The 24,599-nt window shown below is 40.1% G+C and overlaps 1 protein-coding gene across 1 annotated transcript; it reads right to left on the bottom strand.

The window, feature by feature from the left end:
* Positions 1-59: 59 nt before the first annotated feature.
* Positions 60-24,323, bottom strand: LOC118780360 (death-inducer obliterator 1-like). The gene is made up of 16 exons (XM_036532808.1): positions 24,250-24,323; positions 17,015-17,112; positions 15,790-16,600; positions 15,300-15,624; positions 14,590-14,796; positions 13,854-14,061; positions 8,784-9,276; positions 8,316-8,475; positions 7,993-8,109; positions 7,769-7,876; positions 7,122-7,275; positions 6,509-6,992; positions 6,093-6,252; positions 5,859-5,948; positions 5,564-5,759; positions 60-3,464 (listed from the first exon to the last, which is right to left on the bottom strand). Exons 2-16 carry the CDS (start codon positions 17,094-17,096, stop codon positions 232-234), a joined length of 6,828 nt encoding a protein of 2,275 aa, XP_036388701.1. The 5' UTR covers positions 17,097-17,112; positions 24,250-24,323; the 3' UTR covers positions 60-231.
* Positions 24,324-24,599: the final 276 nt, after the last annotated feature.

The following is a 24,599-nucleotide window of genomic DNA, read 5'->3' as shown; positions in this document are numbered from 1 at the left end:
CCATTAAACATTTTTATCAGTTTTTCCATTCAAAGAAAACCAATTGTATCAGTGCCTGATTGTGATCGTAGATATATGATAAATTAGTTATACAAACTAGTCTACCACATATTTTGTGTTTTTAACCCCTGGACATTTTCATTAAAGAATCAGAATCATGTGGGTTTATTTCAGATGTCTGCTTCAGATGCCTGGTTTCTCACTCTGGTTGGTAGTTTCAGATTTGAATTCTTATCCCTTTTCTTTGCTCTTATTCTCTTCCCTTCGCTCATGATCTCTGCTCCTTGACCGATCACGCCTCCTGCTCCTGTTATGTTCCTGGTCGCTGTTCCTCACTCTGTCTCTGTCAAAGTCTCTCCTGTCCCAGTCTCTGTTTCGACCTCTGTCTCTTTCATGGTTCCTGTCCCTCTCACCACCATCTCCATGACTATGCCTTTCCGCTTCTCTTCCCCTGCTATGGACTCTCTCCCTTCCTAAGCCTCTGTCATGCTCTCGCTCCCTACTCCACAGTGTGCTCAGATTCCTGTCAGACATCCTGATGTGTCTGTCATCCCACTCTATCCTCTTGTCCTCAGACAATGCCCTCTGCCTCTCCTCAGTCAAATGGAAAGAACTTTTACTGTTAACCCTGTCATGGTGGCATCCCTCAAACATGCTCGCCCTGGTTCCATCGTTGTGTGGTTCAGAATCATCTCTGGTGCCGCCTCTTCTCCTCATACTTTGACAGTGCTGCCAGTAGTCTTCCCGGCGTGGGTCAGGGCTGTGTCCTATACAATTCGGCACTTGAATGGGACCCTCAGGGGGAGTGGGAAGTAAAGGACCAGAACGGCGCAGTGGTCTTCCAACTGACTTATGACGCATACCATCAAAATGGAATTGTGGCTGTTCTACATTTCCCAGGAACTGGCTTGGCTGATAATCTCCAGGCCCTCCAAACTGCAAGGGTGGAGGCCCTCTCTGTCCTTGGAACTTGGATGAATAAGGGCATCTCTGATTTCCAAGAAAACCTCTGTGGTGAGGTAAAGGAAATCTCTGACTGTTATAATGGTAAAAAGATGCTCTTGGACCTCCAAAGTGGCCTGGTGGGGTGAAGCATTGTTCTCCGATTTCACTGCCCTGACCTCTCTGCCCTTCAAAATGGTGGACTCGACCCCTGTAGTGTGCATGTACAGGGATCGGATCTTCTCTATACATGTGTGGTACAGTCTGCCCTTGGTTTTGCTCCATGTGCTGTTGATAAGAACCTATGTTATATTCTTGTTCATTGGGATCCCTGGATGTGTAGGGTGGGAGGTTCTCTCTTGAACCATGAAACTGAGTGGGTGAAGCGTCTCTATTACTACACTGTCTGGAGTGAGGTCCAATAAAATGTGGAGGGGAAGTTCTAGGTCCAAAATAATTATATGAAGCAGGGTATGCCTTGACGCTTTGCTGATGTGAATCATTTTGTCCATCAAGAGGTGGACTATCACGATCTACAAACTGTCCTGGAGGTGGCCCTCTCTGTCCAGTATTCTGGAGTGGCAGTGAACTCATGGGCATATCACAATTAAGAGGACCCATTTGACCCACAGGTTGACATGGATGTGGACCTCTTGGTACCATCATTGCTGGGTGTGGATGTTCTTGGGGGTCATCAAATTGCTGATGGCCACCTCTTGACTGGTTATGGAGAGGTGGGCAGGGACCTAGGGGCTTAAACTGGGATGGATCTCTGTACTGAATCTGGTCAGGTTCATGCTGCAAGAGTGGAGATCGCTGCAATGGGGGAGACTCAATTGGAGCCTGTAAAGGAAACCGAGACAGTATACGCTCAGAGCTCACAATGGGTGGCTTGACAGGTGCCTGACTACTGGCCATAGATGTATTGGTAAATGTTGTATCGTAGCAGATTCCAGGGTCCTCAAACGACAGTGGAGGTGTATCATTTCTTGGTATGCTGTAATATGGTGTCTGGACTGGATTAGACAGAGAATGTTCACGAGACTGTTCAGAATAGCTTGACTCAAGACTTGATATCTCTTTACCTTTCAACATGTTTGCAGAATTAGGCCAACTGGTGTAAGGGTTACTTTCAATTTCAGCCTCTATGGTTTTTTTGTTGTTTTTAACTGTATGTGCAGGAGCACTCCTCTGTAGGGTATCACCCTCCATTTCAGGGTCTGTTTTTTCCCCAGGCAGAGGAATGGATACGTCTGAGCTTATGGTATGCAGAAAACGGTCTGGCTCTTTCTGTGATACCACTGGTGGTTGTGATGTGTCTGACTGCGAGTTCTTTAGGTGTAATGATGTATCCTCCACAGAACCCCCTGAAACAATCTCCTCTTTTTCCAGTGAGTCATATGTTAGCTTCTTAGCAGCTGCCTGTCGGGGATCCCTGCTCTGCCTTGGGTCCCTTTTCTGATTAAATACTTGAGTGGGTGGAGTTTCCTCCACCAGTTCTTCTTCCATTTTGCCTGGTAGTAGCAACTGACTATTTGCTAGTAAAGATTTTGAGGGTGGGGACATTAACGCATCAGACACAGAGAAGTGGGCCAAAGACACCCCTACAGCTGCTCTCTGTTGACGAAGCGCCTCCTCTTGCTCCGCCAACTGCCGTTCCTGCTCCTCGATCTGCTTGTCCAGTTCCTCCAGCATCTTCTGTTGTTCAGCTAAGTTTGAGGAGTCACTTACAAGAGAATTCTCTAATTCGGGTAAAGTTTTTGCCTTTGTCAGGCCTGGGATGCTATTAATGCCACCTTTCACTTCTTCAAAGATAGTTTCATCCTCTGGGTCATAGGCTACATCATCATAAAAATCATTCTTGGCTGATTTCCCATCTTCAGATGCTTTTGCCATGTGTAAAGGTGTCTCCATCTCATAGCTGACACGTGGGCAATATTCCTCCTCAGGGTCATATGGCCTGTCATCTTCCTCTTCCTCTATCACTTCTACATTGGAAATCTGACCAAACTGTTGGACTATTGGATCAAGCAGTGGGGTAGGCAGCACCGCCCTCTCAGGCAAGCTTTTGTCCGAGAGGGAAAAAGAGGCATCAGGGTCAGGTTTCCTCTTACCAAACAGTGTTTTCAGGATGGTCTCGAGTGGAGTAGGAGGAGGAGCAATGGTAGATATGCAGGATGGAGAATCCCTGCCTGAGTTAGTGGTGACAGGGGTAGAGGCTTTGACAGAGGGTAACAGAGACAGAACTGATGGTTTTGGGAGGGAGCTTGAGTAGGACTCAATGGAGGGTGGGGAACCAGGAGAGGTTATGCTAATAGGCCTCTCTGGATTGTTGAGCTGATCTTTGTCCTGTTTTAAGTAGTTGCCGGAAAGAACAAGTGGACTTGGAACATTATCGTCAACAGTCTCTTGAATATGAATCTTGGAATGCTTTTTTTCACCCTCTTGGCAGGTTTTAGGGCACTTCTGTTTCTGGGAAATAACCAGTCCCAGAAGAAGATTACGACGTGTTTGCTCCAACCCTTCAAAGAAAAAACAGAATATTTTAAATAGCTTCAACATTTGAGGAAGAATCTAATTCACTCACTAAATGTTCTGGATATTTTCTAATTAAAACGGGAACTTTCTCCTCATGGAGCAACATTCAAGTAATCAGATGTAATCCTGAAGCAGATTTTACAGTTTTGACAGTGTAACAACCCCATTCACATTACAAGCTCCTTAAAGGAAACATTTATGAAAACCAGATATTTACTGTTTGTCATTTACCATTTTGTAAGTGCCATGGTACATGTAATTTTGTTTTAATGGTTAATTAAAATGTTTAAATGAATGATTTTAATACATAGATGAGTATAATCCAGTTATATATCCAGTCTATAATAACATAGCATTCTAATATGGCTGAAATATACAATTACAATAAATAATTTGCAACATGGGTTCTGGCCAAATAATGCTTTATGGCTGAAAACAAACAAAAGTTTATTTTTCCCCTATGATCAACCAGAGGTCTGGAATGATATGCAATGTGGAAGTGTGTCAAAAACTGCACATCTGGTCTTGTGACCTTAACAAGACCCCAGCCCCTGTCAAATCTCAAAATCAAACAATCTACCTCATATTTAATCACACAGATGAGACAATAAAATAATTAATAACGAGACAAAAGTTCCAGTTCAGTCCTTCCTAGGCATACACAAACCTGCATAAGCAAACTCCATCAATTCTCACTAAACATTTTTTTCCTGCAAAGGTAACTATAGGTTGTAGGACAATTAAAGATTGCTTCAACCAAAAAGCACATGGTGCAAGATATTTGACTTTGTATGATTCCTGAGAATACCTAAAAATGTTCACTCTTTACAACAAGGCTATAGCAGACGAAGTCAGCACTTCACCCTTTGCAACTGTTACACCCATGTTACAATGCAGCCATTATATATTTGCTGCACATCACAGAAAATGATTGTAAAACTGCTCAGTGGAGATTTTAATACATTTTGAAAAAATACATTTTGAACCTTAAAACCATTGGTTATATACATTGTGCATCTGAATGGTAGAATTTGATAAGTCATTGAAAAGAGAGCTTTGTGGTGGCACAGGTCCATATTTGTAGATGTTTCGTGTGATAATTGATATTGGTGTCTAGTATACATCATCCAGGCTTTTTTGAGGTGGACCTAGCCTGGGCTCTTCACGGGATCCTTCTGTATCTCCTGTGATGAAAACTGTAACATGCCACAAACTCCTGTGCCCTGCCCTGCTCGGGTCATCCTGTTTAATTTTCACATCAGTGGCGTCTGCCTTCAACTCACACCTATGCCCCTCCAGCTAGACCTCTGGTCCACAGCTTAACCTGATTGAGTGGAGCAGTGATTTGGATGAACTGAGAGTCTTCCCCTAGGTCAGGGTGCTTAGCTTTCAAAGTGTTTATAAAGCAGTCAAATGAAACAAGAGATGACAGGAGCAGAATTTGTGCAAAGAGAACAGTATTGGAGAACTTCTGAACACTTCAGTACTCGAAATGCATCAATTTATAAAAGGTGAGGAATGCTGTACAACTCTCACTTGTGTTTACCACCCAAAAGTCCTGGCTCCACAAAGTGGAAATAATTAATATGTTGGTGAAATGTGGTGGATACACATCACATCCTATTTCACATATATTTCAACATCTTGAGAACAACCTGTGAAACCTGAGAGTGACACCACCCTGATATGGACAAAATTCTTTATTTAGGAAATGTGGTACAAAATCATACATTAAACAATTATACATTGTATAAGTATACATTCAGCAGGAAAAAAAAAAACTCCGAAACCTTACCCCAAAAGATATTTAGTCAAAGGACAAAGGAATTTCAGTCAGCTTGGAAGCAAGTTTTATCATTTTAAGAGATAAATCTTCACTGAATCAAAAACACTTATTTGTCTTATATATTAATGGACAATATAGTACTTACCATTTTTCAAACTGTAATGAGCGCATAAATTTAAAACCTAACGGAGTAGACAGACATATTGTGTGACTATACACTCTGGATGAACCATGAGGTTAAATTAGATATGAACTCCCGAGACACAGAGACCTGGTAACCTCCCTAGAGATGCTTACCTGGCCCTTCAAAGGGTAAGAGTTTGGAGGGGATGGAATCTTTGGCACCAAGTGGGATGATATAGAGGTCTTTGATGTGATGACTGTTGTTGGCCACCACACCAAAGCGGCCCCTGCTGTTAAAATAAGAGAAAAGGGAAATGTACGCCACTTCCTCTTCCTCTGTTGCTGGGTGGAAACGGATCAGGCACAGCTCCTGGAACAAAATGAAACAGCTGCATGAACCCACTCCACCTAAACAGCCATGTCATTCACTATGTACCTGTTAAGTTTATGTTTGTGAGACATAACATACCTTTGAGAGTGATGTCTTAAGTTTACCAACATAGTCCCACGCTGTGTTGGGGGAGATCCTTCCACCAATTTGTATAGTGTCTGGCAAATCCTGAACAGCAAGAACTAGATTAATTACATTTACTTTTACTAATATCTATGAATGAGCTTCTTGATTTCAGCCATGTATTGATCTCTGCCTTAAACTTGAGAAATATAGCCTGTCTACGACAGTGATTTAGTACAGAGGACTAACCTCTTTCAAGTACTCAAAGGACCCGGAAACCAGATAAGCCTTGGTGACAAACTTGGCCACTGTTGGCATGTTGATAAAGCCCTTCCACAATATCTCTTGCTTTGAAAGGAACACAGTTGATTCCCCATCCAGAGGGGAGTAAGACAGAGAGTCCGTCATGCTGAAACACACAAACGGGAAAATCTCAGGACCAGTAATGTTTAATTTGACTGTTTTTAAGCATACTTGCAAAGCCTCCAAAAGTATCCTCTTTACTTCTGCTTTAATGGGAAAGTTCACTCAATGATAGAAATGTCCTTAAGGCACAACATAGCACTTCTGTTGTATGGTGTACATGGTAACAAGCTATACTGTATATTATATGTAATATATATTGCAAATCATACAACTGGAGGCCATCAGACGGGTAAAAGCACCTGCAGGAGGATCCGGAAGTACCAAAGAATCGTATGTGTGGGGAAGAGGCACGGTTCCGCAGGATAGATTTAGGAATAGCAGGGGATGAAGGTGGAGGTAAAGGGAGAACTGGCTTGATGTCAGGCATAGACTTAGTGCTAGTGGATACACTGCAGACAGCTGAGGTGACAGCAATGGCAGGGCGGTAGCTAGCTGTGCGTGGATCCCGGCCTGTGATGCTGACAGTGGGCTCTTCAGGGATGGTGACTGGAGTAAAGGACTGGGACAATGACACAGTGCTGCTGCTGTCATCTGGGGAGGCTGGGGATTCAATAATGGATATTTCGCTGTCCAGTGGAGGACAAGAAACTCCATCGCCCAAAGATTCTCCACTCTTGGAAGTGCAAGGCACTTCCTTATCTTTCAATTCAGTTCTTTTGGTGGCCGAGGACACAGAGAGTTTGAGTTTCTTTGGTATGGGCTCCTCATCTGCTGACATCTGGCCTAGTGCAGTGATACAAAAACACATTAATAACCACTGTGCGTGGTACACAGCCAAACATGTAGCTAAATGGACAAGCGCAGACAGGGGATATGTATGTGAGCCTTTCATTGTTTCTGCTATGATTTTACCTGTGCAGATCTTGCAGTTGAGGTGGAAGAGGTGAGTCCTATGCTCTGCAGTCGTGTCCTTCAGCATTCTGCTAAAGATTTCAGGGACAGAATTCACTACACTAGGCTGGCTGTGCTTAACCGGGGTAGCTGTGGGACTGAGCTCTTCTTGTTCCTAAAACAAAAATTCACAGTCCATCACACAAATCAACACACTCATTTCTTACCGTCTTATATTGGCAAGAGTTTATATGAAATGTCTGGAGCCTAATAGCAACTATGACAAATGAAAAAAGATTAATGTATGAGAACATTTAAAGGTCTAGACATTTAATTTTGCTAAAACAAATATTCTATCCAGATTGTAAAAAAAGGTTTATCCAGAGTAATGATGAAATGTACCACTACTGACAGTTATTGATTTATAAGCTAGGAATAATGAGCAGTATACAGTGCATGTAGAATGGCAGCACCAGACTAAGGAGAAAGGAAGTCTGCAGGAAAGACAGACTGCTGTCTGTCAATCATTGATCAGAAATGGGATGATCGTCCAGATTCAGCTACAATTGTCCGGACAGAAAGACGTGTAACATGTGAGGGTAGTATGGGAAATAAAGCAAGAGAAGCACACAGCCCATGTGAGCTGATGAGGTGGCAGAAATACATACATCTCCACTCAAGGGAGGAGATTCCTCTTCATCCAAATTAGGAGGGGCTTCCTGCATCAGGTCCAGTTTTTGATGCTCTGGCTGGGCATTGGGACTGGGTTCTAGAACCTTCCAAAACATTGAACCTTGGAGTCACCATGGACGTTTGTTGCGTAAAACAGGTGAGTATGTCAAACAAACATATATACAAATATATATGTATATATGTATGTAGTGAATCCTACCTCAGTGGCCTCCCTGTGTCTCCATTTTGACATATCCGTAGACAGGAGCTCCTCTGGGCTCAATCTGACAAGCTTGCAGGGGGTGACTTCACCCATGATAACCCTATAGAAAAGTTCCTGCAACCATCCAGAAGATCTCCTTAACAGCATCACTGCTTTGTACAAATTCAGCAATGACCTACATTGTGAAAAGATGGGTCACTTTGATGAGTAAACTCATGTGATATAACAAAGAACTAAACTGGCAGCAGAGATACCTGATAAATGTTGTAAAGCAGCAGAGCAAAAGCAGCAAGTAAAGGTCATCTGGTTTCTCTCCTCACCTTGTTTTTAGGGTCTTTCAAACTGAACATGATAGATCTGTATTTGTTCTTGTACTTGCTGTCTGTGTCAAAGAACAGGTTGTACATCTCCCTCTCAATGCTGATGGCAAGTTTTCCAACTTCACTTGCAGATATATGTAGGCCATCACTGTCACTCACCCTAAAAAGGGCACAAAATCATGAATTTCCATGCACTAATAACTTTTAACTCCTTCCTTTCTAGCATAATGTCTGCCTTCATTTGAAAATAATACGGCCTCCTCTGCACACCAAAATGCAACTTAAACTGTGCTTATAAATAAACAGAATGAAGAAAAATAAAAAAAAATTTAAAGCTCCAGATAATTATAATTATACCACCCTTATTAATTTTAATCTTTGTCTCAGAGGGAAAGGTGAGTGCCATGCCTGCATTCATAATCACAGTTACATTCATTTAGCGGCCTGTTAAATGATGTATGCTCATACCTTTTGAACATGATCTCAGTAAGTGACCGGCGAATATTATGTCTGATTTGGCTTTTGGGCTGTAGTTGGGAGGCCCTGGAGGTAGGTGTGGGAGCCAAAGACACTGGCTCTCTACTTGAAGAGGAAGAGACAGAGATGGAGGGTGCTGGGGGAGAATCCTGCTGAGGCAGCCTCTTGGGGATAGTATAAGTGGTCTTGCTCACTCGCAGAGCCCCGGAAACATAATGCCTGGAGGTTGACTGGCTGGAACGCTGGGGGGCAGTTGCTGGGCTTGAATATTTAGAAGAGGTACACTTCCTACGGTGAAAACTGGATTTCTTAGAATCTCTGCCGTAGATTGAAGGTGGTGGCGTTTGCTTCTTTTTCTTAGCGGGAATGCCTCCAGGGATTGATCGCTTCTCACTTTCCTTGAGTAAGGCAGACACAACCCGAGATGGCTTCTGTGAAGGTCCAGGTTCTTTTTTGCCAACCCTTTCTTCTCTCTCCTTCCCAGCTATTTAAATACATAACGGGGAAAACTGAGGATCACACACACTTCTCATTTAGCATGTTAAGTACCCTAGATGATACACATTATTTTGAAAGCACATTAAAACCATTGTCGGCTTCTACTTTTCAACAAAAACAATACACAGTTTGCAGTCATCAATATGCTAAATGCAATATCAAATTATGACTCATATCTTGCAATCCATTTAATCGCCAGGTATGTGTTCATGCTTCACTGGCACTTCATTGCCCTCATTATGGGAATCTTTGCATATTCACTAGCAGTTTCTCCCTAAGATTATTTAAAGAAAATTGCTCTCAAACAAAGGCAAACAATTTTAGAATAGAAATGGCAGAATTATGGTGGTTCTTCAATCCCAAGCAGCATTTTAAAATAGCCTTTCCACTTTCATCTGAGCACTGCACATGATGACATACACAACATACACAATTTCACAAGATACCACCTCCCAAACAATATTTGTGACTTGTTAAAATATTGGTAGATTAGTGCTTTACAAACCCAGAACACATCAGCATATCAAATGTTATGCCAATAATTCCACAGAATCAGAATCAATGCCCATACAAAACACGCTACATATTTAAAAGGAAACAGGCAGTTTATTGTAAATTATTTTATTTTTATCTTTGCCCCACAGCACCCCATATTTACCTATTGACTTCTCTCACATCCAGTGAGGTGAAACAACTTCTCTGAGCATTATTAGCACTGGCCATGATCTTAGTTCCACTGTTGTGGAAAATCATACTCATGAGTATTCAGCCTTCATTACATGGAACTTCTAGCCCATTAGCCACTGAGAGGCATAGGTCTGTTATTGGTCAGGACTTCCATATTCCCAGGAAAACTTGGAAATGCTGTGGTAGCCAATATGTCAGATGTCATAACAGATGTAACTATAAACAAAAATGGATGGAAGTACTGCTATGAAAGATGAAATGAAATTAATGTTAGTTTCTAGCCTGTAGAAAAAAGTCACTATGATTTAGCAGTAATGAGCAAAGCTAACGTGTCCTGAAAACTTTAAAAAATCACTACAAAGAAAACAAAAAAAATACTTATCTACAAATGAAATGCCCACAAAGCAGACAGTACGAAAGCATCATATTCACATTGAAAAGGCTCCCTGCATGACTTGAAGCAGTTATAGCTGGAAGGAACTGTCAATTCCCTTTACTCAGTGAATGTCAGTGCTGTTGCAACAGGAGGAGGTATGATAGCTATCTGTGAGTCTGAAAAGGTGGACTTACCTCCACAAAGGTAAGCACCTCCACAAGTGATCGTCTATTCAGAGAACTGAAAAGACTTCAGACAAAGTTTCATAATGACAAAGCTGTATCATTAATCTGGAAGTACTTCCATACGTAAGACCTAATTGAAAGTGATCCATTTAATCCTTAATACATCCAAATGGATTTTAAGCAACATACGAGGGACATGAAATCTGTTTATTATGACAACACATGAAAGCATTAACCATCCCATGCATGAGCTTGCAGTTTCACAGAAGACCCAAGTCCCACAGGTATGCTTTGAAAAAACCATCTAGTGTCTTTACTCCCAGTCTTTAACTGCAGCCTTAAATGATAAGAAAACAGTCCTGCTCTAGGCTCTTTTGTCATGTGAGAAGGGTCAAGCCTTTCACTGACAGAAAGTGCTTCTCGTGGTCTGGCCTTAGCCAGATTCCTGCAGGCTGGGCCATTCTGAATATAAACAAACACTAAACAATCAGTAGTCACTGCACTCCTGAATCATTACTCTAATCATAAATCTACTACCCACTTTCCATATCTTTTTCATTCTGAAAAGAATCAGGTTTCCTACATGAAAAGTCACGGAGTAATTTCACCTTGAAGACACTGTCATTTTTAACATCCGAGTTCTCATTTTATTCAGATGCAGCTTGTTTGATGGCTGTTTTATAGATCAATAAGGTTAATCTGTTTGAAAGGCTTTTGTTCAAGACATCTCTAAAATCTTCAGGACTGTGGATTTACAGAAACACAAACTGAGACACCTTATTTCTTGTAGGCCTTTGTGGAAAATGATTACTTCCGTTCTCACTTGTGAAGCCTACTGTGTAGTGAATTTAAATGAGCTATAATTAAGAGAAATAATTTCATGCAAATAGAAAGACCTACCAACTGAGCACCACTTACACTATTGATATTGAGTTTTAATGGAGTTTCCCTCCAGGGCACTATACTATATGCATGTTAATGCATTTTGTTTGAACACTGCTACACACTGACAATGTAAAACTGGCATAGTATTTTTCCACAACTTTGAATATAAAAGATGTACATGGAAAAGGCAGCCAGCAGACCATATTCACAACTCCCTTAAGGATGAACTTCTCCCTCTCACCACTAGAGGCCCATATGCTACAGATTTGGCATGTCTGAAAGCAAGACTATTCTTGTTTCAGTGACACCAGCAAAATACTAAAACCAAACAAGAAACCCCTTCAGCAAGTGAACTTCTGAACACAAATTCAATTTCCACTTCTTGCTACAATTAAAGGAGAAATATTTATACTGCAAATCTATATTGTGACAGTGAAGCATGAATGAATGTAGCTCAATATAGTCCAAAGTAAATTTGAAAAATTAATTTATACAAATACTTCAAGCAAATCATTTAAATTCATTTGATGCGTGTAAATTAAAAACTTTTTTCCCCAATGTCCTACTGTTCTGCTACAGTTAACACAAAGCAAAGGACTCCAAGTATGATTCAAGACATATAGCTGTGAATAAAATGATCAAACCTCTCTAAAGGCAGGAGCAATTAACTTTCTTTGAATTCATTTCTTGTACTTTGTTGCAAAATCACTTACTGACAAGCATTTTAAAGCAAATGTTGTAAGATGCTTTATATTCATCACCACTGTGATGTGCAAGCAGGCAGCACAATCAAATGCACTGATCCAGGCACCAACAAACTTTGTAGGAAAGTGCCACTTTCACTCCTATTAACTAGAATGAGTATCCTTGCAACACTGTTTTTTCCATTGCTTTTTGAAGGGTTCCAATAGGCTCCTGCTCAAGGGCTTAGAGGATTAAATTCTTCTATCGTAGCTTGATGTTTAATGTTTAAATGAGTGACTATTAAAATGGATTGCCCTTCAGACCTTTGCCTGAACTGCAGCTACGTAAGCCGTATGGACATAATCGTGTATATTCTCCCAAGAAGTCTGCCTCTCTCATCAGTCCTGAGGGTGTTCCTGCGGGTTCTGCTAGTCTTCAGTCTTCTCAGCACGTCTTCACTTTGCTGTCCAGTAAGACTCTACAGTGCTATCCTGAATCTTCCTACACTCCAGGTTAGTAGTTGGCGGGTTCCAAACTGCATATCAGTCTCTCATAGATTCATTTGTGTATGTCGAAATCACTTCCTTGATGCAGCTCTATTTTTGGTGATTCAACACAGCTTGGTCAGCCCTCCAAGCCCAGCTCAATGCACTTCTCCTGAACTGCAGCGTATCCGTTGCCGATGGGAGTACAATGATGTGGCCGTGGAATACTTTGGCAGTCAATGGATGTTTGATTTCATGTCAAACAATGAGAAATCTGTGGTACAAATTTTCTATATTTCATGAGTCTTTTCAATGTGCAGTTAAATATAATTTTCATTATGTAATATGAAACTCTTGTAGGTTTCCAAGTGTTACTTGCTTGTGAATTGAAAATTTTCATCAAAGACGTGCTCATGATTAAAAAACACACTGCAACCTACCTGCTGAGGAGGGCCATCAAAATGTATGGGACGTTGCAACAACAGAGGACATTGGAAACCCCTTTAAGGGGATTAAACAATGTGCTGCAACTTCATCAAACATCAACCTGCTCATCATAAGAAACTATATGATAAAGAGTAACCTAGGACCGATTTGTAAATGTTTCATGTGGGGAGCAAGAAATGGCTGCATTAATGAATTATTTCCATTGGCCCCGCTTCATTACAATGACATAGTGGTGTGTTACTGCAATCCTTTCTGAGAAAAATCAAACTAGTTCATATTATACTCAAACCTACATAGGGCACAGACCAACTTTCAACTGGGAAAACACAATCAATCCTCTGTGTTTTCTTGTGTATTATTCGTACACCTTAATCCAGTACTTAAATCATCAGAGGGTGATTTTTATCAACAGTTAATTTGCAATTGAGGTGCTCATGTTACTTTTTCCAAGAACATTTAGACTTTGGTGTCTTCTAACTTTAATACTTACCTGGACAGTCATAATTTAGTTGAGCTAATAGAGCATTACGTTCTTACCTGCTGTCGGTCCCAGTATCTGCACTGCTGTTTAAAACATGAACAAAACATATAATGAAACACCTCAGAACTATGAAGGTGATTTGTTAATGTAACCAGTATCCCATATTAAGTCTGTTCACCAAAGCGATTTCCATTTTTAAGAGAATCTTTGTTTTCAGATGAGTAAGACTAGGGATTTTAAGGCTGTGAAAGACACATGAAGTTTTGATGCCTTTGAAAAAAATCATAAGAAATAGAGGGATCTTTGTGTTGAAAACCTCTAAGAGATACATACACGACTTATAAAACACAGATGATGGAATAGCTGTAGAGTTTTCTGGCTTTACTGCATTGTAATTATGGTCGCTGGACCAAGCCTGCGCATCTGGCTCCTGCTCCATCTCCACTTCACCCTCACTGTCAGACTCTTCCTCCTCCACCCTTCTGCACGGCCCCGCCAACTCCTTCCCTGTCGTCCTCTCTCGGAGATACCTCTTCTGATGCTGCAGACAGGTGCATACCAATTAAAATTAGACCATCACAGTAAAAATGAACTTGTTTCTATTCACCCATAGGCTAAATAAGTTTTGTCTTCCAGCTTCAAGACCTTTACCACATGGGATGAAGGGCCAGCACGATGTAAAGAATTCATTCAGCACTCCTACTGGCACCACATTGAATCTTGAATTGTGTTATTTTTCACTAACTACACACAGGGACATAGTCTGTCAAAAGAGCCACACAAACTAAAATTATGGGCTTTAAGTACGTTACACTGAAACATGAAAATAAATCCCTTACAGTTAAGACTCTGGAACAGTATCCACTCTGAGTCTTTGAGATGTGCAGGGAGCTTCTGGTGTTGAGTTCAGCTCAGGTCTTAGAGTCACAGATTGGTTAGGAATTTGGATCACCCCTTCACGTAGGTGTTAATCAGCTGGATGGCATTTCTAAAACCTGTAGAAATCCCGCCGTTCAGAACCGTATGGACTGGATACAGTTTGCCATGTCCAACAAAATAAATTTGTTACCTTGGCAGTGGGTTCTGCTACAGGTCTCTTCCAAGCTAGGATACTAGGTTTCTCTCTGGATACTGGCTCCTTCATGTTGGTGAGTAACTTCATTGTGGCTGAAGCATGTTTGAGGATGCAGTCGTTACCACAGTAAACCGAGTCTGGTAAGGCAATTTTATCACAGCCAGGCCCAATACATTTGGACAGCGAACTAGCCTCCAATACCTGTAAAGAAACCCAATGTCAATCAGTATTTGTAATGGTCATAATTTTTCTGACACGAAACACACATATAACCACTTATAAACAGGATGTCTAAATGTGGGTGAATTATGAGGTTCATAAATTAGTAATGGTATTAACTTTTGCTCAGCAGTGATTCACTGTGCATCAATACCTGGACTAGGATACATGTCAATTAGAAACAATTCATCACATTATATCATCTTGCAGTGAAACTATTTAAACAAGCAAATTAAGCCAAATGTCCAAATCCTTTATATCCAAAATTGAACTGATCAATACTACTCGACTTCTTGAAATATTCATGAAAGTTAAAAATGTAAACCTTAGTTTCTGTAAAGATAAAACACATCAGTATGTTGTGGCTGTATGAGACAATCAATGTTAATTTATCAGAGACATATGATAATTGAATTTGGTCAATTTATGTGCATCAATGAGTAAATGCATCTCTACTAGTTCCACTGCTAAAGCTCAAAACCTACCGGCTGGAATATTTTCAATTTATTTTTCCCACAGGGATTAGTGGTTCTCTCAATTCTCCCCTTGATCATCTGCCCTTCACTGGATGTCTCCTCAACACCAGATGGGGGCACTGTCTGACTTGGCAATGAGGTTTCCTCAGTTACTGCAGTGGTCTGTTTGTCATCCTCAGAGCTACTGGAGATTGCTGGGCAGCTCTTCTGCATGGTGCATTTGGGACAGATGTACTCCTCCCTGTTCTTCTCCAGAAGTCGGCCACGTGCCTCACTGACGCCCACACAATCCCCGTGGAACCACTCATCACAGTGGTCACAGCAGATCATGAACCTGCACACAGACAAAACACTTGAAGGTGGAGGACACACACCAAAAGAGCTCCAAAAATACAGGGGCAAAAAACAGACAATAAGCGTTATAAGGAAGACGTTAAACCAAGAACAGCACTGTTTTTTATGGCCCAAGCTCCAGGGAAAGTATCCTAGTGACACATACCTATTGTTGTGCTTCTGCCGACAAACACAATAAAGAGCATTGGGGTCGTAGCCATCACTGTCGGATTTAACACGAGACTCTTCTTCACCCGTACCTTCCTCCTCATTACTGTCTGTAAAGGGATATCTACCCACTCTGGTTCTGGGACTACGGGTGCGCATTGAATTCTTAGTTATTCCCGTGACTGGACTTCCAGATGGCTGCCTGTCACCGAGCTCAACCGCTGCGGGTTTGCAAAGGCTCCTGTCTTCATGTTTCTTGTCAACAGAGCAGACCTCTCTGTTTTGTTCCATAAGGTTCTTCTTCTTTTTCAGCTGCTCCTGCAGTTCCTTCAGGGTTATCTCATCACTGTCTTCATCGTCACTGACGTTGCCACTCCGTGTCATTTCCATCCTGCAAGTCTTTGTCTCTGTGGGTGACCTAGTACCTGCAGATACCTCTGTGGTCTTGGCCTCTATGTACCCGTCAAAGCTGGCTTCTGAGGCAGTGCCGGCGTCTGTTGGCATCTGGGAAGGGGGTTTGGAGCTCTCCAGGAAGGCAGGGGTGCTCCTCCTCCCCCCTTGTCCACGTTTTGCAGTTGAAAGGTACCCCTCCAGCTTGCCCCTGGACTTAGCCTGCCGGGCACTGCGATGCACATTCCTGTTGTTCTGTGTGTCTATATCTGCATACACCTGCCTTTGGACAATGGTGGTCCTGCGGAATCCCCAAGTCTTTTTGAACTCCTTGCTGGTCGTCTTCACATATTTTCCAGACTCCTCTGACTTTTCAGCATCAATTTTACAATGTTCCCCTTTTTCACAGACTGTTGAAACTGTCAAATGCAGATATTATGCAGTAATGAATGTACTGATTAACAGCTTTCATAACCGCATGTACAATCGGACATGGCACTTAAAATTTCCTGAACTATGTAAAGCTGAAAAGATCAAGACAACCACAAGCACATCCTAAAAGAAAGAAAGTGAGAGAATCTATAACGGTGCAGACAGAGGAGGTAATGCAATAGAGCATCATTTTTGTGAGGTAGGACTGGTGATGCAATTTAACAGCTCTAAGTGTTTTAGAATTTGTGTTTCATCTTATGAAAATATAGAATTCTACTGTCCTTACAAGTTTACAGTAATAATAACCCTTATGAGGAATTATGCTGATGAGGAACTGGCATGATAGATGGCCACTACCACCACTGTGTGGATCAGTCATACATTAAAAATTTTCAACATACCTTGAGCGCTAATATCCATGGGATCCTGAATTTGCCCTGACCCTGGAGATGGAGTAAGTCCAGAGCTCGTATGGTCCACCATAGGTGAGAAGTCACTACTTGAAAGAAAATATCTATAGTTAAAAGGGGGGAAATGATGAACTCAACTCGTTTTGAGGTATTCTCTTATCAGCAGAGACAGTTTATGACTACAAAGACCAAGAAACATCTGAGCTTTTCCACTGTCACAACTGTAATGTACATTTTGGTTCTGTTTGCTCCCCTGCTGTCTGTTCTGTTAGGCAGTACTACAACCATTCCTATTTCCACATTGCAGCTTCAGTGTCATAATGAAGCTGGTGATAACAGGCAGCAGGAGCCATGGGTGGAGTTGTGACACTTGATGGTAGGCAGAGTCAATCAAATGAGTCTTTATGATAACTGTTGTAGCTTGATCTTGTCAAGTGACCAAAAATTAAGGTAAAGTTTGTGCACTACAATTCTTTGATTATGTAATTATGCAAACATTATGTCATAATAATGACAGGTTTTCTTAAAAGTGAGACAGACCAAGTTAAATAGCTTTAAATAGCTACATACTATATATATGTAACTTTAAATAGCTATATATATACACTGATTTCCTCAGTTCTCATTATCTGAAAGGAGGAAACATCACCATCATGATTTGTTAACTTAAGGTTTTTTCACCTAATTATAGCTGTCAAAGTTGCTAGGACTGACTGTGCGCTTGCATAGCTCTTGTAGTCCAGAGTCTCCTGTTCCTTTGAACACAGTATATGCAGGTTTTTTCAATTAGCTCCTAATTTATCAGTTTTGATGAAGCTGTGGACTGAATGCAGATCTGGATTTGACACAGCAGGAGTGGTGTAGACAACACTAAACAAGTAGTGTCTTCCCTGGATATATCCAGTCTTTTAAAACAGTCTGTTAGATAGAAATGAATGAATTTTACAGGACCCCATCTTAAATATGCAGCACAAGATTTCTCAACAGTAACTTGATCGGCCTGCTGGAATTTAATAAAACCATTATTTATGTGGGGGTAACAACTAAAGTAAAATCCTGACAAGTTATGACCCAACTTAACACTGACAATCAATAAAACTATAGTTCCATTTTTCTTAGTTCGTTCCTCTGTAAGAGTGGAGAGCAGAGAGGATCGTCGACTGACTGCTTGCATCTCTCTCTTCCCTGGGGATAAATCTGCACACAGCCTTCTATCACCAGGTCACTGCAAATCAAGGGAACAGAGCTACAGTGACTGAAGCAAAAGAAAGATAAAAAAAAATAAGACAACTCTTCCCAAGACTACAAAATCACAATGTGGCATCTTAGTTCTCTCACTGTAGTGACAAAATATTCAGGAGCTTCCATTTTCCCATATAGTCATCTAAATTAAATGGACTTATCACACAATTTATATTTATCATAGAAGTGAAAGGCCTAGAAACAAATAGAGTTAATTAAGAGTCTTATGATCCCCACATATAGCAGCATTACACAGTACACGTGTTTAGTGTCAGTCATTTTGAAACAATATATTTTAATGTGTTCAAAAAGTACTTGCTGCCTGACAGATGGGGGAAAAATAAACACTTGTAACACCTGTAAGCTACATTTATAATGCACCACAGACATAACTTAACATTTAAAATAAACTTGTAATTTACAATAAATCTGAGAGGTAGGAGGTAGTCAATTTGGAGTCATTACATCAGCAAAACAGTCTATGTGGTTACAGTAGCTCAGAGCTCCCAGCAGGTTGCTAGGATTCTGTTCATGTTCCCTGGTTGTAATCTTGTCCCAAAAGTGCTCATTGAGATTTCAACCAGGGAACTGTGACAGCAACAGGTGCTTTCCTTGTGTTATACTGTTATGCTGCCAAAACACTCTACTTAAAATTGCATTTTGCAACATAGCTATATTATCAATCATAGCTAATTATCCAATCCTCAAACAATAAATTCCAAAACTGTATACTCTAAACCATACTGTAATCGAACCCATGGCCATTACTAATGTAACAATAAAGTCTGATTAAACACAACACAAACACGCCTATAGACTTTTTGACAGACTCAAAAAAGCAGCTTTATCACACTTCCAACATAGTACTGTTTCTGTTAAAAGTCACAAGTAGGGCAATATTTCCTGAGGGAGTTCTAATGTAATTCATTTAGAGTATTATAAAGCAGCTCATCAAAAATTAATCATTAGCATGTGTGGCTGGAAAATTTATTCTTATTTTAGTACAGCAGCGTGGCATAGTGGTTAAGGAGCTAGCTTGTAACCCTAAGGTCGCTGGATCAGTTCCCTGGTGGGCCGCTGCTATTGTATCCTTGGGCAACCTAAATTGGCTTCCAAATATCCAACTGTATAAATCTATATCATGGAAAAAATCTGTAAGCTATGTACATCACTCTAGAGAAAAGGATCCATAATGCAAATGTAACAGTGGACAGGGTGTTTTTACTATGACAGTGAACTATATTCAAGTCAGAGTGGCTGTAAGTGGTGATCGTTTATCTATACTAAACACAGTTCATTATCAATGTAATAGATTAATCTGTTTATTTCAACACTTGAATCCTGTTAAGACATTACACATTTAACCTCATTAAATGTAAGCTGCACCGCTGGAAAGGATGTTACAGAAAACTTGACTATATAATGGCAATCATTGTGGCTGATATAACTGTAATATGATTGTTTCTTAAATACCTGCCGTGTAAAACCAGAACAGTGCATACAATGCAACACCAATCTTTGACAGTAATATAAGGGAAAACTGCTCACTTTCCAGGGTGAAAGTAAAAACAGTAGGCAATGTGAGACAGTGGTAAAGAAAGCAAACCTTCCACTGTAATGATAAAATGTAAACCACCTAAGGAAAATCTTTCTATAGCTTTCTTTTCCTTAATACTAGGAATGCACCGATTGTAAAATTCTGGGCCAATACCGATACCAATGCTTAAAATAACAATTCGGCCGATAGCCGATGCCGATGTTTTATGTTTGTTTGTTTATTTTGTTTTTGTTGTTATTTATTCCCCCTTTTGTGCCAGGGAAACTAGCTAGTTATCTAATTAACGTTAAGTTGCTAGCTAGCTAGCAAACGGTATTTAAAATCAGAAGTCAATACCTTGGCTTGCAGTATGAATGTTAAAATTAAGTATTTGTTCATAAGAGATATGATGAAGCTGTATTGGTTTAATAGCTAGCAAAGTGAGTGAAAGCCAAATTAGCAAGCTAGCTACTTGCACATTCAGCTGAAAAATACAAATACCACTTTACAAAGACAAATCTAGCTAGCTAGCTACAATACAAACAAAACAATAAACATAACTAGCTAGTTACTATCACATTCTGCTGCCAAATACAAATATCACCTTGCAAACAAACATATAGCTAGCTAGCTACCATAAAAACAACATAGAAAGTTAGATAGCTTGCTTGCTAATTTGGCTCTCACGCACTTTGCTCAGCTGTCATATTACTAAGAGCTAGCTAGCTATCAAATTAATAAAACCTCATCATGTCTCTGACCAAATAGTTAATTTTACTCTGACAACTTTAGTACTGTTAGCTAGATAGCTACCAAATTATCATTATAGTTAGCTAGCTAGCTACCTAGGTAGTCTGTAGTGAGTGTTTTAGCTAGCTAGTTAGCTAAGTGTGCCAGGTCTTTCTTTAAACTTAGTGGATATAACCTTAAAACCAGTTTTGTTTTATTTCTTCAAAAGGTAGGTACAGACACACGTCAAACCTTTCGTCCACTTTGTCATAGATGCTGACTGAAGAGTTATCCTGATCCCACCTCGAGCGTGACATATGAGCAAAATGGCTGCCATGTGAATAAGGGTAATTATAGTACCACCTACTGGATCTTCTCCAAATCTGCAGCTGAGTAGGCTATCGTTGTCTGAGTCAGACCGCAAATAACCAACACAATATTTAGCCTGCACAAAACTGATGCAACACAACAGATAAACATTGGCCACTGCCATCGGTAAATGTCATCTTATTTGCCAACAGGCCGATGGCAGTCAACAAGGCGATGTTTGGCTGATATATCGGTGCACCCCTACATAATACACCAAACAAAATCTTAAAACGAATATGACTGAGCAATGTAGTGAATTTTTAACACACAAAATTATGAAAAACACACAAAATGAATCATTTTGAAAATGCAGACCTATACATACAGTATATTCATTAAGGGCCTGACCGGAACTAACTAAGACTAAAATGCCTATGTTCACAAGAAGAATGAAAGTTACACTTGCCCACTTGCCCAAGGAAGGTATGTTTGGTGGGAACCGCGGGTTAATAGACCGTAAGGCTGTTCATATTTTTGTCATCTTCCTAAATGTAAAAATCTATGATACCTGACATGCATCCTCAAGACTGTGTCCCTCTGCATACCAGACTTCAGTGTAGTTAACACAAAACATGAGGGAAGAAGTGCATAATCGTCCTCTCTTGTTCATCACCACAGTGCTACTTAAGCTAGTGGTCCTGGCTGACTTTTGACCACACAACAGGAAGCAATAAAGGTAATGTGGTAAGAGTGCAATGTTATGTGATGCATCATAGAAAGCACACTGTCACAGAAGCAAAGTAAAGGCTGTGCTAGAAAGCAGGGAATGGCCCGGTTCATGCAGCCAGCAATTTGTTATTATTTTTAATGCTGGGACAACATATCAAATAATTAATAATTATCAATAAAATAATTGACAGTTACAAAAATAATATCTGCTTATATTTCCCATCAAACATTTTTGTTCTCAAAATACAGGCTCATGTTTCTTTTTACTTACAATCTTACTTACAATCCAGGCAATTTAATGGTACCACTCATTGAACCATGGTTCACAACACTGGCTTTTAAACAGTCTAGGCAGAGCAAGTGTAACTGTAGGAGTATTCAAGACAGCATGTGAGAGTGCCAATGTATCAGTAACTGCTACTGTTGAATACGAAAGAGGGACTGTGTGGAAAAACATGACATCAGAGAAGACATTTGGATGCAATGCAAAGCTTTTTCCATGTTCAATCACATTGCATTTACAAGCATTATTGCAGCATCAAGGCAAAAGGGTGAACGGCAAAGCAGGGCAGTTTGTCAAGAAGCTACAGCTGAAAATCAAGTAATGTGGATGCACCAAAATTTATGAATAAGAATGGCAATGTTTAATTTTGCATTTGCAATTAATATTGGACAAATCATTATTATTGCATATTCATAGAATATGAATATATTTGACTTATATCCATACTAGACCTTTTTGTTTTTTTTTTCTTTCTTGCAAACTATACTGGACAGAATTGGATGGTTAAGCATGGAACATCATACCACAACTATCTCAAATTAGCAGTTCCTATTAGGTGGGATGCTCAAATGTTTAGAAAACAAGGAAAATGTTATCAGTATCATTACAAGATGTACTGTATATCTGTGACAGAATGAACTGTCAGTTCTAAACATTGTAATATTTAAATTGTTACATTGTCAAAGGTGGAAGATTAATGGGAGTGTGAGTCTTGCATTTAAGTCATGCTTTGGATCTACAAAAGTAGAGCTGTTTTCTCTGCATGTAACCTTACTTCAACAAATTTATTTAAAGTTGTGTGAGAAATGACACATTTTATTATAAAAATGTGTAGTCTTAAAACCTAGTTTCATATCAGTGGTCCTCTACTGATGATTACCTATGGTTAAAACCCTATAAATTAACCATTTAAATCTGTAGATGAAAAAACCGCAATACTGCCAGCTGCTATCTTACCATATCTACATAGTTTAAATGCTTTCTGGTCCAATCAAAATAAGCAAAAATAAAATGTCTGTCACTCTTGTTCCATCACAAGCCAAGACAATGCACCTATTCGGGTATGTTGCTGCTGCATAAACTATGGACTCGTTATGCGTCCTTGCTCACTTGTGTCCTTGCATGCCTGGCATGCAGAGTTGTTCATACTGTCATAACCATATGTTTTAGTGGCGCGCATACACATACATTGCAAATGTGTTAGAATGTGTATGTGCTCAGATGTACTTCCCTATGTTTCAAGCCTGTTGATAAATGCTTGGAAACTCTCCCCTGTCAAATAACGAGAGTAGCCTTCAGTGGGAGCGGCTCTACAATGGTAAGTTCAAAAACTTGACGATAAAAATACAATAAACTCAAATGCACGCTCAGCATCATAGCACACTGACACAGATCTGCATAACGTTAATCTTTCATGCAAGCAGACATATAACTCGGGACATTTTCACTCAGGAAATCTGAAGCGACACGGTATTGACCCAATAAATTTACCGTTCAATTGAAAATTCGTTGCAAACTCGCAAAAAGGTAGTTAGGGGGCTAGATAGCAAATCGTATAGTCGATACTACTTTAGCAGGAAACATCGTAAATATCAGTTAGCAATCTGCTAATATATCAAACATAACTAACACCTTTAAGTGCTGTAAGTAATCTAGGTGTCTAACAGCTAACGCCCAATTGTACCGTACGTCTTGCACGACAACAACGTTAAGTGGTGGCTCAGACAGCAGCTACTGAATTCAGAAAGATGCCGTTCAACCAATTTCCGATCCAATTAAAAACACTCTATGCTTGTATTCATAACTGGCAAGATTGTAACGTTTGCTACCAAGGTAACTAGCTAGCAAAGGCAATGCGTTACAAAGACCAAGTTAGGTAGTTATCGAACTTTATCAAATTCTGTTGACGTTTCATGCTGTGAACTGCATTTAACGTTACGCATAAACCAGCTATCTCTACCTTGACTGCTAACTTGTCCTTGTTTTCAAAGTCAGTCGATGCAAGTCAAGGTTTGAAATAGTTATGTCTACGCAAACACAAGTACGCTGCACTTCGTTATAATATTGTTCCATAACTTCAAGTCAGACCACACAACACAACGTTATTTTCGTTTAGCAACACTATAAAATTAGCTGCTAGTCAGCCACTTTGTTGACGTATAATTAGCTTGATAGCCAGGTCGTTACACGATGCTTTCCGGGAGTACGAATCTGTTTCATTGCCATCAAGTTGGCTGGCTAAGCAGCCAATTAGTTCTTGGAATACCATTCAAGAACGCATCGTTATAACTATTTTAACGATAGCATAACAATAATCCGCTGACTTCAATGCACTTGTGTCTGCTATTGGGAAACTGTGATAATTCTCCTCATCGGTGAAAACTGAAAATAACTTACATCTTTTCTTTTCTACTCTCTCAAGATGCTTTCCTTCAAGTTATCCGTTTTCCGTTTGGATTCTGGTCTGGAAGAATTCCCTCGTAAAAAAAACTGTACCAAAGATAATACCTATGGCGACACCCATAGGTTAGGAGTGGAGCTGAACATCATTTTGTGGACAAATACGTAACCAGGTGTACGTACCTGCTTACCAGCCTCTAGATTGAATTTCAAATATGGCTCTTTTCATTGTGAAATCAATATTCAATATTGTATTTCTCTATGTAAATCTAATTTCTCGAATTTCCATTCTTGGTGGTAAGCAGAAAGGAAGCTCTGCACATTTTCTGTAAGGCACTTCATTAGTG

This window comes from Megalops cyprinoides, chromosome 7 (assembly GCF_013368585.1).
Source record: "Megalops cyprinoides isolate fMegCyp1 chromosome 7, fMegCyp1.pri, whole genome shotgun sequence".
NCBI lineage: Eukaryota > Metazoa > Chordata > Actinopteri > Elopiformes > Megalopidae > Megalops > Megalops cyprinoides.
The sequence above is the reverse complement of the archived record's forward strand: the minus strand, read 5'-3'. Positions and strand labels throughout refer to the sequence as shown.

Coding starts and splice junctions, on each gene's coding strand:
- LOC118780360 (XM_036532808.1), bottom strand. CDS start 17,096: ATGGTGGACCATACGAGCTCTGGACTTACTCCATCTCCAGGGTCAGGG. Junction 7,276..7,768: donor CTCCTCCCTTGAGTGGAGAT/GTATGTATTTCT, acceptor TTTTTGTTTTAG/GAACAAGAAGAGCTCAGTCC. Junction 3,465..5,563: donor CTTACCCTTTGAAGGGCCAG/GTAAGCATCTCT, acceptor TTTTCTTTGAAG/GGTTGGAGCAAACACGTCGT.